Here is a 15,309-nt window from a genome sequence, read left to right as displayed (position 1 = left end):
TTATCACTGCCTTATGTTGCTTGGATACTGTAAATTTCAAGTTTAATGCATCTTAGGTAGGCATTTGACTTGCAAATAGTAAGCACTGCTTCATGGGATACACACTCAGAAAACATTTGTTATAAGCTGCAATTTACAGCCTATTATGGAGAAGGAAGAATGGAGTTTCTTAAGTAAGGTTTTAAAAACTACAGCTGAACTTGAATAATAACTGAAGAATGGAGCTTCTTGAGCAGGGTTTTAGAAGTTCAACTACAGTTGAACTTCAGCAATAGAATAGAATAGAATAAACCAGGCTGGAAGAGACCTTCAAGATCATCGCATCCAACCTATCAACCAATCCAACACCACCTAAACAACTAAACCATGGCACCAAGCACCCCATCAAGTCTCCTCCTGAACACCTCCAGTGATGGTGACTCCACCACCTCCACAGGCAGCCCATTCCAATGGCCAATCACTCTCTCTGTATAAAACTTCTTCCTAACCTCCAGCCTAAACCTCCCCTGGTGCAGCCTGAGACTGTGTCCTCTTGTTCTGGTGCTGGCTGCTTGGGAGAAGAGACCAACCTCTGCCTGTCTACAACCTCCCTTCAGGTAGTTGTAGAGAGCAATAAGGTCACCCCTGAGTCTCCTCTTCTCCAGGCTAAACAACCCCAGCTCCCTCAGCCTCTCCTCATAGGGCTTGTGTTCCAAACCCCTCACCAACTTCATTGCCCTTCTCTGGACATACTCCAGCAAGTCAACATCCTTCCTAAACTGAGTGTTCTTAAGCAAGGGTTTAAAAGTTCAACTACAGTTGAACTACAGCAATAGTGAATGGAGTTTCTTAAGTAAGGTTTTAAAACTTCAACTATAGTTGAACTTCAACAATAGTTGAAGAATGAACCTTCTTGAGGAATGCTTTAAAGCTTCAACAGTTGTTCAAGTTTTCAAACCTTCCCCAAGAAGCTCCATCCTTCCTTCTCCAACACAGGTAGCAAACTGACTGTAATTCAAGCCTTACCCAAATATCCAACACATACCTGTTCCCAGGCGAAGACATGTTGATTGAAGTAGAACTGGATTTGTTCATTGGCAATGTTGATGCAGAGTTGTTCAAAAGAATTCTTCTTGAAATTCTCAAAGCCAAAGATGTCAAGAATCCCAATGTTCAAACCATCATCATTTTCACTGCAAAGATTCACAGTGCTGTCTCTTTCTCTGACACCAAGCAGCTTCATTGTTATTCACAAAAGGAAATCATGGGCCAAATGTGTATGCCCATCAAACAGAATAATCTTTGCTAAACCAGATACCTCTTACAATAACACTCAGGTTTTTGTGTTTGGAATACAGTAAATGCACAGCAGTTCAATGATGACTGTATTTGCAGGTCAGGTACACTAAATCACATCATGACCAAGTCAGCTTACAAGCACATAGAGCATTTACAATTTTATTAGCCCAGAGAAGACTCAAAGGGGACCTTAGAGCTGCCTCCCAATACCTGAAGGGATCCTACAGGAAAGCTGTAGAGGGACTTTTCATAAGGGTGTCTAGCAACAGGACAAGAAGGAATGGTTTGAAGCTGGGACAGTAGGTTTAGACTGGATCTTAGGAAGAATTTCTTCAGTATGAGGGTGGTGAGACTCTGGAATAGGTTGCCTAGAGGGGTTGTGGATGCCTCCCAAAGGTGTTCAAGACCAGGCTGGATGAGGCCTTGGGCAACAAAGTCTAGTTGAGAGGTGTCTCTGCCCATGGCTGGGTGGTTGGAGTAGATGATCTGTGATGTCCCTTCCAACCTAAGCCATTCTATTGTGTAAAGCTGACTACAGCATAGAAACAACTCACAGCTCTTTTTGTTTCTCCTGTAACAAAACCAGGCTCTACTGACTGGCATCTTGGAATTTAAAACTGCTGTCATTAAATCCAATAATCTTCATGTTATTGATTCATGACAACTAAAAACTGCTGATTATAACGTTCATGAATGTCAAAAGAATGCATACCTAGATCTTTGATGCCCTTACGTAAGTACTTTAAGGACTGGAATGTGGTATGGATTTAAATGTATGTCTCAAAGTCTTAAATGAGTAAAGGTCACAGAGGGAGACACCAGCTACATGTGCTTCCAGAACTCCTGTATTCACACTGCACACTATGATGAGAATAAGAGCTTCCCTTTTTGTACTATAGGAATGTCATTAAAAAAAAACATAGGAAGGGAAAAGCAGAGGAGAACACCAAATGCTGTAGTGTAGACAATATTATTCCCACAGAAAAATCTCTGCTTATTCTGGCAGAGCTTCTTTTACCTTAAGTGCTTGTCAGGTTTGAGCAGAGTGTTGATGCGATTGACGATCCAGCTGAAGAGGCGTCCGTAGAGCGCCTTGGCCATGGCGTCTCTGACATCAGTGGCTTTTTCCACAGTGTTGGGACGAATAATTGTTTCTCCTCGAGTCACTACACAATGAGAGGTGAGGGCCTCTTGCAGTTCATCTGCTTGAATACAAAGCAAGGACGCACCTAGGAAGGAAGGTCACAGGCACAGCTCAGGCAGAGCTGGGAAGGAAAACCAGGCACTTTTGCAATCGAAGCTGCAAGTACAGCTTATTATGAATAAGGGTCAAATCAAAGTCCTGAACTATGACTAATGAGGGTGTTCACACTGAACAACTAGCAGCATTTAATTTAGTCACCAACCTCCCTAGCTTCCCCTGCTGTCAATGAGCAGAAGCCATTAGGTTACAGAATACAGAATTAACCAAGCTGGAAAAGACCTTCGAGATCATCAAGTCCAACCTGTCACCCAACACCAACAACATCAACTAAACCATGGCACTAAGCGCCTCATCCAGTCTCTTTTTAGACACGTCCAGTGATGGTGACTCCACCACCTGGGTTCTCCATTCCTTTACCAAAGAGATGATTTCTCCAAACTGTCTACAGGGAAATGCAGGTGACCCTGTCAGGAATATGATAGTTGGGAGGTGTGAATATCTCTCTTGGTTATAACTGATCTATATAAACCACCACTGCCCTCCTTTGGCTCCAAAAGGGGGTACTTCTTTCCAGCTCCCCAATATTCTTCTATCTATGACAGGAGTATGTGTGAGAAGATAGCATGAAGATATCATTGGCTCCCCACCTGAGATTATGAAGAGCTTCTTGAACATCTTTTGCCCTTTTCCTCCTCCCCCTCCTGGTAGCCTATGATGTAAGGTATCCCAAATAATTAGTGAGACATATTTCACCTGGCACTTGTGGAGAACACATAATGAGTATCTGAGAAAGAAACTGAGGAGAAACTCTCCAAGGGATGAATGATGTTCTCCATCAGATGTTCAAATAACCTTGGAAAAATTCCAAGGATTTTCTTCTCAGGCATCTGCAGGATTAGTCATGTTTCCTGAATGCCAGTGAACTGGTTAGTCAAATGAGGTGCACAACATGGAATTTTTTTTCTTACCCTTTTTGCATTTGAATTCAAGTGGGCTTGTAATTAATCCACCTTCAGCATTTAATTAGTGGTGCCAAATTTCCATGGGAATACAGTTTTCATTGATGACTCTCTTGCAAGAACAGAAATCTGCTACCAAAACACTGAAGGAAAACAATCTTAGATCAAGGAAAAACCACTCACAGTTCTCAAGGGCTACTGGATTGGAAATGTTGCTCTTGTCAATTGTATGCTCAGACACCACCGTAGAGAACTCAATGTTTCCCACATTTAAAATGGCAGCCAGGACACTGTACACACTTCCAAGTTCCTGAAAAGTATATTAAGAAAGTTGCAATATTTAATAGCCAGGAGAGATCTGTCACTTTGGTTTGTGCAATGGCCATGTGTGTGTTGCTTCCTGTTGGCTGCCATGCACCCATTACTTTTCATAACTGCACAGCATTTTATCCCCAATATTCAGTGCTCTGCTGGGACCACGTCAGGCATCATTTACTCAGATAAAATCCTTAATTGCTCTAGAATATTTGATCTTATTTTCCATGCTTTCAGAAGTTAATCTAGCAGTTAATAAATTTATTATTCCAGTGGCACCAAGATGAAGCAGACAAGCTCACTCAAAAAAATTCTGCTCAGGGTAATTGGCAGAGAGTTTACCTAGGCTTTAAGCAATCATTTTCATTTTAAGCTTAGGGACACGGATGAAATGCAAAGAAATGGATAGCTCCACTTCTGCCATTATGCTTCAGTATGTATAGCTGCTGACATTTTTGTGCCCTTTTCCAGTGTGTTGGAAATCTGGCTGGATCTGTCTTATACAGCATGATTATTGGTCACCTCAGGCAGTTCTTTCCTATTAATTTTTGCCATGCAGCCTGAAAATAAAACAGTGTGGTTCTGAGAGAGGGAGTACTGACAGTAGTTATTATTACAGCCTGCCAGGCAGTTAAAACCCCCCAAATTTTTAAAGAACTAAAGCCTTTTTTAGGTCTTAGAATAGAATAGATTAGAATAGACCAGACCAGGTTGGAAGACACCTTCAAGATCGGGTCCAACCTATCATCCAACACCATCTAATCAACTAAACCATGGCACCAAGCACCCCATCAAGTCTCCTCCTAAACACCTCCAGTGATGGTGACTCCACCACCTCCCTGGGCAGCCCATTCCAATGGCCAATCACTCTTTCTATGAAGAACTTCTTCCTAACCTCCAGCCTAAACCTCCCCTAGCACAGCTTGAGACTGTGTCCTCTTGCTCTGGTGCTGGTTGCCTCGAAGAAGAGACCAACCCCCTCCTGGCTACAACCACCCCTCAGGTAGTTCACTCCTTCAGGTAATTCACTCAGTGGAGAAGGCAATACAGGCCAATGTGGATGGGGCTCACATGTAAGCACAGTTAAGATTGCCTACAGTACTCATCCGGCTTCTGAAGCTGTGGGGGTTCTGCAGGTACAAAACTCCTCACAGATTCAGCTCATGGTAGCTTGCTGAGTTAATCAAATGAAGATACATGCTAGAACTGCACAATGTGGCCAGTGACCTAGTTCTAACTGGATCTTCAATAGCTAGGGGAAATCTCTTTTGGATGATCACGATTATTGTTTCCACCCATCCAAGTGAACAAAAGAACTGGAAACAAAACCCAACCTGCTGCTTTTCATAGTATAAATTGGGACTTCTCAAAGTCTCTGATGCTGTGACAAAACTCCTGTCAGTGCTGAACTGTGCATAGCCTCCCACACTGCTTCTGGAAAGGTGACAGTATAGGTGTGAAAGGATGTGATAGTACAGGTGTGATGTTATGAAGTGCAGTCGTGAATAAGCATGCAGAGCAGAAAGAGACTCTGAACTCCACTGTTACTATGGCTGAACATAAAAGAAGAACAGAATAGGTAAACACATCTCTTGTTTCAGGGACTCCAACATTCACATTGAGAGAAGTGAATACTTTTCTGTGAAAAGCTCCTTTCAACATGCAGCTCTGTCAGACAAATGAAACCATACATCCATTCTGCAGCACTAGTGCTGTATTTCACAGACAGTATGCAGCTCATGCTCATCATTTTCCTACTATCATTTGTAATAAAGAACGTCAGTGGCAAACTTCAGATGTGATGCATCATTTCTCTTAAGAAGAGAGAACTAGAGTGAGAATGCAGAGTCCTTCCCTTGCATCCTACTTTATAAATCCAGAGGCCTGTTTAGTTGTACCACAGACAGCCTGAGGAGAGGAGTTTGATGTCCAGTGGAGCAATGACACAAGATCCTAAAGAGAGAATGGTTCACATCATGGCTAGTGATGAACTTCACTCCGAAGGGGAGTGAGTCACCCCTCCCAGTTTGGTATCATCAACAAAACTGCTGAGGGTACACTCGGTCTCTTCAGTTTTTCCTGACTGAGATAGCCATTAAAGGTGACCAAAACCAGCTCCCAGCACTCACCTCCAGTGTGAAGCCTATGACTTTGAAGCACTGTTCAATCAATTCAAACTGAGACTTATAAAAGCTGTTGTTCATGAAATCTTGCACTATTCTGAAATGATCGTTCTGCAGATACCTGAAAAGGGTCAGTGGATGCAGAGTTAGACCAGAAACGAAGCTGGGAGTTCAACACCACATTTCATAGCAATCACTTCATGTCAAAATAAACTGCCTTACCTGGGAGGTCGATATTCTGGCAGTTTATAGTGTGCCAGTTTTTTCTTTTCTGCCAGGCCAGCATAAATGTAATAAAAAATGTGGAAATTTTTCTCTCCTCTGAAACAACAGAAACAACAAACTGGTTTAGCAAAGCAATTATGCTGCATTTACTGATGGCACACACACTATTTATTTACTATCAAGTGTTCCTCTGGTAACAGAGAACTCTGCAAAAAAGCTTCTGTACAGAAGTTGAGGTGCTGGGGTGTGTGTGTGAGGTGCTGTTGTGTGTGTGAGGTGCTGTTGTGTGCGTGTGTGTTCAGAAGCTGCCAGGGTGGCTGCTTGGTGCTGCAAGCAGATAAATGCTGCTGTGCCTTTGATGCAGTTGGTAGATGCTGACCTGCATCAAATGGGCTGCTTAACCTCCAGTTAGTTTAAAACATCAGATCGTGGGCGAGCTATAAACTCCTGATTCACTGAATTCAGTATGCTTGCTGTGTCCTTTAGTCCTGCACCAAGGAAGCACATAAGCAAAGGGCCTGATGACTTGGCATGCTTTGCCTAAATGTTAAGATACTCAAACCCAGCAGGGAAGATTTATTGTACATCAAAGGTCCCTGTGCACCTTATGAGGAAGAACTGAATGTTTAGGTGGAAATCGGCAGCCACCGCTGAACCCTGAGATGGCCAAGTCAGTCAGCATGAAATGGCAAAAAGGAATTGTGTTCAAAGCACTGGCTTCTGCAGGAGCTGAGGCACATGTCCCAGGAACACCATGACATGCTGATGATAATAAGATCAGAGCCCAGTGCACTCCTCTCTGCATGATGGGTGCCTAGATCGGAGCTCAGTGCCAATCTGAATGCATGTCTTACTGCAAACAGTCAGTGGTAGAAAATAGTATCAATTTAAGGAGTAGGAGCAAGGCCCTTATCTCCAGGCTCTCATAGCCAGGCTTTGCAGGCTCTCAGAAACGTCATTGTGTCACTGGAAAGGCAGCAGAGCCTGTAGGTTCAGAATGCCTTGGTTTAAACTGGGTCTGGAGCTTGGGTCTCCCATTTTCTGGGTAATGAGTCACTGGTTTTCTCCAGGGATGGAGCCTCAGCTACTGCCCTGGGCAGCCTGTTCCAGTGTTCCACCACCCTCATGGTGCAGAACTTGTTCCTAACATCCAATCTAAATCTACTCTTCTCTAATTTCAAACCATTGCCTCTCCCACTGCAGGCCTTTGCAAAGAGTCCCTCTGCAGCTTTCTTGTAGCCCCCTTCAGGTACTGGCAGGATGCTATTAGGTCCCCTGGAGCCTAAACTAAGCTGAACAACCCCAGCTCCCTCAGTCTGTCCATGTAGCAGAGGTGTTCCAGCCCCTGAGCATCTTTGTGGTCCTCCTCTGGACCCACTTCATCAGCTCCATGTCCTTCCTGAGGTGAGGGCTCCAGATATGCATTTTGATGAAATTTTCTGAAATAGTCCAGAAGGCAATGAAGAGACAAACAACCAGGAACAGTTTTCAGCTGTCTTACAGATTTAGAAGCCATCATTTAGAAGCTATCATTTATAGAAAACCCCTCCAGTACCTTATTCATCTGCATGTTTTGACCCAAGACAACTTCCAGCACTGTAGGTCCCAAACTAGGTCAAATGCAATTTTTATACTTACACTGCCTGGTGGACAACTCTAGATTTTTCAAGGAGATACTCTGAAATCTGAGCCCCTACTACAGTGCCACCACAAGTGAACTTCATTTCCAAGTATTTTCCAAATCTGCTTGAGTTGTCGTTGATGATAGTGCCTGCGTTGCCAAATGCTTCTACGAGGTTATTCACTTGGAGGATCTTCTCCTGCAGAGTCCTGTTATTGGCCTGGATATGAAAAGAAGATTCCTTATCAGTAATCATTCAGATGAGTTCATCCTTAAGTGCTTCTTTCCTCTTCTAGGTATTGTGAAGTGTGACATCATCAGGGCAGCCACTCCCATGGGGATCATATGGAAAGAATGGAATGGATACATCACGAAACCTGGCAGAGCATAGTGACCTGCACAACTAATGGCTGGCTGGAAGAGACAACAGGCACAAAGGTAATGGCAACATTAGAAATAATCCATTTCTAGTGGTCCGGTACTCTGAGATGGTTGGCCTGCTTTTAGGACTCTTGTTAGCATCTGCCTACTGCTGCACTGCACCATAACAGATCACAGGTTCACAGATTGCATCAGGTTGGAAGGGACCTTCAAAGCTCATCTTGTTCAACGCCCCTGCAGTCAGCAGGGACATCTCCAACTAGATCAGGCTGCTCAGGGCCACCTTGTGTCTGATCTTGAATGTCTCTAGGGACAGAGCCCCATCCATATGCTTGGGCAGCCTCTTCCTGTATTTCACCACCCTCACTGTAAAGAACTTCCTCCTAATGTCCAACCTCATCCTATCATCGCAGGCCTTCTAAACAGTCCTTCCCCAGCCTTCCTGTAGGTCCCCTTTAGCTTCTGAAATGTAGCTTGCTTCACCTCCCCCTGCATGCACAAAAATGGCATTTTATTTGAATAAATATGCTGGTCACTTCCCAGAATGACCATGTCCCACTGACAGCAAGCTGGTTGTGGAAGAAGGTGAAAAGCTGGAGGAGGATTTGATCTAGTACAGTTTGGGTGATTTGAAGATACTCAAACAAGGAACAGGCAGTCACAGCCCTCACTGCAACAGCCAATTCCTTGCAGAATTCCCAAAATATTTTCTAGTGACCCTTGTTTGGGAGGAGAGAAGAGGCAGAAAGATCAGCTCCAGTCAGACCTTACAGAAGTTACTGGGAGAATGTATATACAGTCTTGTCCTGCCAACAATGCCCTGTCCATAGATTCAGACATGCCTAAGATACCAAGGTCTTACAGAGGCATCTCCTTTGAAACACACCTTGCCCAGGACAGTGAGCTGCTGAACCAGAAGATGAGCACTCTGCGTCTTGCCAGCTCCGCTTTCGCCAGAAATAACGATGCACTGCGGAGCACAAGAGCACAGCTCTGAGTTCATTTGAGTCCATTACATATTTCTCAGCCCAGCACAGGATATCATCGAGCCTCCTTGTCTTTACCTGATCAGAGTTGTATGTCACCATGGACTGATAACCTATGTCAGCAACAGCAAAAATGTGAGGAGGGTTGGCAGTCCGCTTGGCTCCAATGTATAGTTTGGAATGCTAAGTGTAAGAAAAATGAACATGTTATCAATGCCCTTCAACAACCTGGGCTTTATCAGTTTGTTTTGCTTTTCAGATTAGTCTCCAGCATGCTGAGGTTACCAGCAGGGAAGTTTCTGAGCGAGTTGTTACTGCGCTCACTCGACCATGAATCTGTACGCACTCAGTACTGCAAGAACTGCTAAAAAGGATGAAGCCCAATTTTGTGTGATGTCAGCCCTGATAACGTGATGAAACTCAAATTATTAGAAGAAAATGTAATGTTGTCAGACACCAGCTTATAACTTCATTTGTAATTCACATCATCTTAGTATTTCTGCAGGATACCGATGCCGAAAGAACTTGCCTGTACCCGTAGCATCTGGTAACCAATGATAGCGACTTATTGCACGGCCAGACTTTCAGCTCTGTCCCCTTTTGCACAATGGGGAGGCAAATCCACAAAAGTTAAAATTTTACAGGGTTTCTTTGCAAATTGTCTGAGCAATTAAATAGCTATGGCTTCCCCAACTCTCTTGGGAGGCAATGGCCCCAGCTCCTACACCCGGCCATTCACAGAAGTTCTCTATGGGAAACTGAGGAGAAAGAATGCTCCCTCCCTCCCACAGAGAGGGTTATGATTCACTTGACTAAAAGCACTTAATCTGTATAGATACCACTTCTGGACTAGCTGCTAAGGGCAGCATCTTTACACTCTGTGGGGTTCTACTCAATAAATCTCATTAAGTTTAGGACAATTTATCTCATCCTAGAGCGGATGTTGAAAGTCACTAGAAGAACAACCACCTCAAAAATCCCCTATCTATCCACTGATTGAAATGGATGACTTGCTCAGATATAGCTCTTTGCACTTTAGACAGGATCTGCACTGTAGACATCAGAAGTCAAATTTCTTGGAGTCTCTCATTTCTGCGCTGAAATTTGGCACACAAGGATGTGCGTCAACATGCACTCGAAGGGACAAGTGCATTGGGAGTTCTCTTTTACAGAGTGAACTGAAGTAAATCTCAAGCACAGTCTTACTTCACACTTCATACAGATGTTGTAGTGGAAATCAGGGCTAGTTTAAAAGAACCACACCTGTGAAGAATAAATATCTATGTTCCGAAACGGATTGACGGCGATGAGAATGTCCCCAACGTACGTGTAGATCTGATCCTTGGCATAACCCTTCTGCAGCTGCTCTGTTACTGTATTCTGATGGAGAAAGAAGAGCAACACTGAATCACATGGAGGGAAAAAAAAAGCAAAGTGTATAAATATTTCTATAGTTGAGGATGAGTGAGAATAGAGAAGAAAGGCTTTAATAGTCAGGAATACAATTGATGATGATCAAAGGTGAGTAATGCTTTCAAACACAAGGGCATTCCTAATTCCTTGTGTCCAAACTCACTTTCATAGAAATCATAGAATGCCTTAGGCTGGAAGGGACCTTGGAGATCATCTACTCCAACCTCCCTGCCATAGGAAGAATGATAGATCTGCAGCATAGTGGATGCATGCCTACACTGCATCCAGTTCCACGTCCTGGTTCAGATGGGCTTGCTCAGAATTGGATCAAAAGCAATAATAGAGACCTACAGCACACCATTGTGGTTTAATATATGACTGCCCCTCTTCAGGAAAATGTGAAAAAGGAAGTCCTTACCTCATCCAGTACCTCCAATGTTGCTAAATCATCTACCTCCTCCTGGTTTGACACAAGTGACTTACTGTAGTTCCCTTTCTTTGTATGAATACGTTCGAATCTAGAAAAGAAAGACAGGCAGCTTCCAGTTGTAAAGAAACACAGAGCAGCTCTTGCAGGATGCCATTGGCTTTCTTGGCCACAAGGGCACATTGCTGGCCCATGACCATCCTGTTGTCCACCATGACTCCCAGGTCCTTCTCCCCAGAGCTGCTCTTCAACAAATTAGCCCCAACCTGTACTGATCCATGGAGTTGTTCTTCCCCAGGTGTGGGACCCTATGCTTGGCCTGATTGCACTTCATGAGATTCCTCTCTGCCCAACTCTCCAGCATGTTCAGGCCATGCTGGATGCCAGCACAGCCACTTCTCCCAGTTTGGTACCACAAGCAGTCTGGCTGAGGGTCCAGTCTTTTTCTATTTTTCCCCCTTTTAAGATAATCTCTATTTATACCAGGGAAGTTTCATTACATAAAATCAATTCTCCTGTAATCCTCTTCAGCTGCCATTATAAGCACACTGGTGCTTGTTACACCAGATTATATTCTCCATTCTCCAGAGCAGAGCAGCAGATTTGCAGAACACAATATTTTTCTGCTTTGCTGTCAAAGGGCACAGACCCCTTAAGGGCAGTTGTCCTGCTTCACTTGCTAAGACTCCAAGCACTTCAAACCCCCTGCATCAGTGCAATTGACATCAGTGCTGAAATTTCATTATCATCATGTCCACAGCCACAGTGAAATGAAATAACCACATCTCTCTCTTCTCTTCTGAAATTAGCTGTTGGAGACATTAGATCTTGCAGCCATTCTGAACAAGCAATTCAAGCAGCTAAAGGCCAGAAACATCAAGCCAGTACAGACAAGAAAATGAGTCAAGACAGCATTGTTTCTGTGCATCCTCCTTCACACCCCTCTGCTTATCTTTCAAGATTCACTTAAATCAAAATAAGGCAATTGCAGCTTTTTCCCCTCTCTTTCTTTCTCCAAATTGTCAGAATGCATTTCAAAAGATTTCTGATGGTTCCAAAAATACCACAAAAAGGGAAGTGTGACTCACAATGCCCTCTTGAACTCTCTGCCTAAACTGGTTGGAGAATCATCTACAAGCTGAGAAGCGACACGAAAAGGGCTGGCCTTAGTCTGGGTGTAAAGAAGGAACTACAAATAATCAAGCTTTCTGTAAGGTGAAGGTGGGAACAGCTACACACCTCCCAGCAGCTACAAACAGCATTAAAAATGACAAATGGAAAAGCAGCAGCAGAGAGGAGCCTGCACAGGGTCTGTCATTGCTGGTGATTCTGTTTCTCTGGAGGCTGCACAGAGCAGCATTAATTCACACTTAATATTTTGTCTGCAACAGATGCACCACGTGAAATACACTGAAATAAAACTCCAGGCTCATATCCATGCAACATCTGTACTTGAATTCAGAGCAGGGTATCAACAAGACTCCATCTGCACCTGCACAATGCCAGACCTGAGCTCCCTCTGTGTTTCACTGACTGCTCAGCAGTGGCTGCACCCAGGGAGCTGTGCTCAAGCTTATGCAATGTTGCTGAGAGCACAGTGCTGCCCAGCACAGCGGTGGGACTTTTGATTCAGAGGTGGCCCATGTCCAGCCTGTTAGGTCATGTCCTGCTCTGCATAATCTGCTGGTTTACCATGCCCTGCAAAGAAAAAAAGCATAATAGCCTCAAGAAATGGCTGTATCCCTGACAAATTGCAGGGGAAAATACATGTTCTTAACTGAGCAAATAAGAGATTGCTAAAAGGACTCTTTGGGATTAGTTCTTCACTGCACTCATGAGACAAGCCCATGCTTTATGGTCAGAACTAGTGTGAGATGAAGGAGAAGCTCCAGAAGTAAGCAATGCCTGGTGAAGTATTCCACCTTCAGAAGAAATTAGTTGCTCAGCAAAAGAACCAACACAACAATAAAGCAGCAGAGTCCTGAATGCAGTAAGAACTTTCTCCTGGTTTGCCTCAGAACTACTCTTCATCCTGGCACTGCTGCTGTCCATTGCATCACATGAAAGGATATTCTTACTCTGCTGTAGAGATGTGTATTAGCTAGAATAATATGGGACTGGAGATCTGCTGATTCTAAGGCCTGTGTTGCCAGAAACTCTTTTTGATTCTACAACCTGAGAGCAGTTTGCAGCAGAGCCATCCTACATGAGTGTCCTCAGTGCAGGAAGACACACTCCTTGTTGGTACAACAAAGCTCACACTGAGTTACAGTGTGCTTGAAGTGCTCAAGGAATAGTCTGGAACTCCAGAGCCTGCTCTGACACAGATTTTGTCTGCAGACCTTGACCAAGTCAGCACTGGACTCTGAACTGCTTACTCTTCTCCTTATGCTGCCTTTGTCAAGTGTGGGGATCTCCCACCTTCTGCTACAGCCTGCTCTCCAGACTTGAGCTTGAAGGATTGCATCAGCTGCTTTCCACTGGCAGGATGAGTCAGAGACAGAAAGAGAAAGAACACCCAGAAAATAAGTGACACAAGTCTGCACAATCAGGGAAAGTCTTGGAAGGAAACTGTGTGGTGTTCCCTGCTTGAATAGAGGTGAATGAACTGACAACCACCTTTGTGCATGCTGGACATGAACTTCTATGAACTTACCTCCCTGAACGTCTCAAATAGTTAAGTAGAGCAGCTGCTTAGCACCCTGTGCCTGGATTTCAGTGTTGTCTCCATATGCCAAAACAGAAGGATAAAATCTTAGGAGAGTAATTAGCTCACCCCAAAGGCCTTTCTCTGAGTCACAGAATGCACTGAGTTGAAATGGACCTCTAGAGGTCATCTCGTCCAACTCCCCTGCAGTAGGTAGGGACATCCCCAACTAGAGCAGGTTGCTCAGAGCCACATCAAGCCTGACCCTGAATGTCTCCAGGGAGAGAGCCTCCATCACCTCCCTGGGCAACCTGTTCCAGTGTTCCACAACCGTCACAGTCAAGAACTCCTCAAAGTCCAATCTAAATCTACCCTGCTCTAGATTCAAACCACTGCTCCTTGTCCTATCACTACAGGACTTTGTAAAAAGTCCCTCCCCAGCTTTCTTGTAGACTCCCTCTAGTTACTGGAAGACTGCTCTAAGGTCTCCCTGGAGCCTTCTCTTCTCCAGGCTAATCAACTCCAGCTCCCTCAGCCTGTCCCCATAGCAGAGGTGCATCAAGCCTCCGATCATCTTTGGCCTCCTCTGGACCCACTCTAACAGATCCATGTCCTTCCTGTGTTGAAGGACCCAGAGCTGCACACAGCACTCCAGGTGAGGTCTCACTGGAGCAGAGCAGAGGGGCAGAATCACCTCTCTCCACCTGCTGGCCACACATTTTTTCACTTTGCAGCAGAACAAATCCCTTTGCCATACAGCTTTACGGGGCACGCAAAGGGGAGGCTGTGAACCTGGGGACCCGGAGTCAGCTGCTGAAATCTAGGTGCAGTGAATATCCCTCCCATACACAGCTCCTCCTGCAATGAGTCATAACTCCCAGGAAATACACATTGTACTAATCATGGCACATTTCTGCAGAGATTACTGTAAAAGCAGTCAAGATGGAGACAGCCAAACAGCTTGGGATCAAAGTCTTGCAGGGCTGCCTGTCAGGTGTAGCTGCGACAGCTCTGAAGGCCGTTTCAAAGACAGCTATTTCTGTTCCAAAGTTAAACCCTTTCCAATGCAGGTTTTTCCCCTCGCTTGTCCTAGCAGGAAGAGTATTTTTAGAACAGTTTTGGGGGTATGTGCTGCAGCACTCATCTCTAATGATTATTTTCATCACTAATAACAAATTTTAACAGGCACAATGAGACTTACACAAATATAAGGATGGGATTGAAAGAGTCCCTAGGAATGAGGGGAACTTCAGCAGTGCCCAAGGGAGAATGATCAGGCTCAGTTGAATTACTTTTCCTTCACTAGAGAATGTGTCTTATTTTCATTAAAGACTGTGCAATAAAATCCATTATTATGCTTTTTGTGTCACTATTAGGACAGGAAAGGAATGGAATGAAGTATTTAAAGGGCTAGATGGTCCTGAGGAATGGAGTAACAGATATGGGATGAATTTTATATTCAAGACCATACAACTAGGATCTGGTAAGATTGTTCCTATTAGTTCAAAGCTCATCAGTTTGAAAAGATAGAGGGAAAAGAAGTATCAAGATGATTATGAGCCATGAACCCCTCTGAAAAGATGCAAATGCCACCTTATGAAGTTGCACAGTGAAAAAGGTTTTTCCTGCCATAGCCATGACAAAGATAACTCCTGCAGAAGCCCAAGGCCCTTGTCCTGAAAGGGACTCTCCTCACCAGGAATTTAGAGTTCAGTGAGAGTCCAAAGGAT

The 15,309-nt window shown here is 44.2% G+C and overlaps 1 protein-coding gene across 1 annotated transcript in view; it reads right to left on the bottom strand.

Moving 5' to 3' along the window:
* The window catches only part of MYO3A (myosin IIIA), a 93,694-nt gene that overhangs the window by 34,551 nt on the left and 43,834 nt on the right, over positions 1-15,309 (bottom strand). Inside the window, exons 10-19 of the mRNA XM_054171398.1 lie at positions 10,924-11,023; positions 10,356-10,472; positions 9,171-9,275; positions 8,993-9,076; positions 7,743-7,945; positions 6,102-6,200; positions 5,886-6,000; positions 3,625-3,751; positions 2,297-2,507; positions 1,025-1,172 (exon numbers count right to left, since the gene is read on the bottom strand). Coding sequence (XP_054027373.1) covers positions 1,025-1,172; positions 2,297-2,507; positions 3,625-3,751; positions 5,886-6,000; positions 6,102-6,200; positions 7,743-7,945; positions 8,993-9,076; positions 9,171-9,275; positions 10,356-10,472; positions 10,924-11,023 — 1,309 coding nt within the window. The remainder of the gene's footprint in view (positions 1-1,024; positions 1,173-2,296; positions 2,508-3,624; positions 3,752-5,885; positions 6,001-6,101; positions 6,201-7,742; positions 7,946-8,992; positions 9,077-9,170; positions 9,276-10,355; positions 10,473-10,923; positions 11,024-15,309) is intronic.

The sequence above is a fragment of the Dryobates pubescens genome, chromosome 21, assembly GCF_014839835.1.
Source record: "Dryobates pubescens isolate bDryPub1 chromosome 21, bDryPub1.pri, whole genome shotgun sequence".
NCBI classification, from domain to species: Eukaryota; Metazoa; Chordata; class Aves; order Piciformes; family Picidae; genus Dryobates; species Dryobates pubescens.
This window is presented reverse-complemented; position numbering and strand designations above follow the sequence as displayed.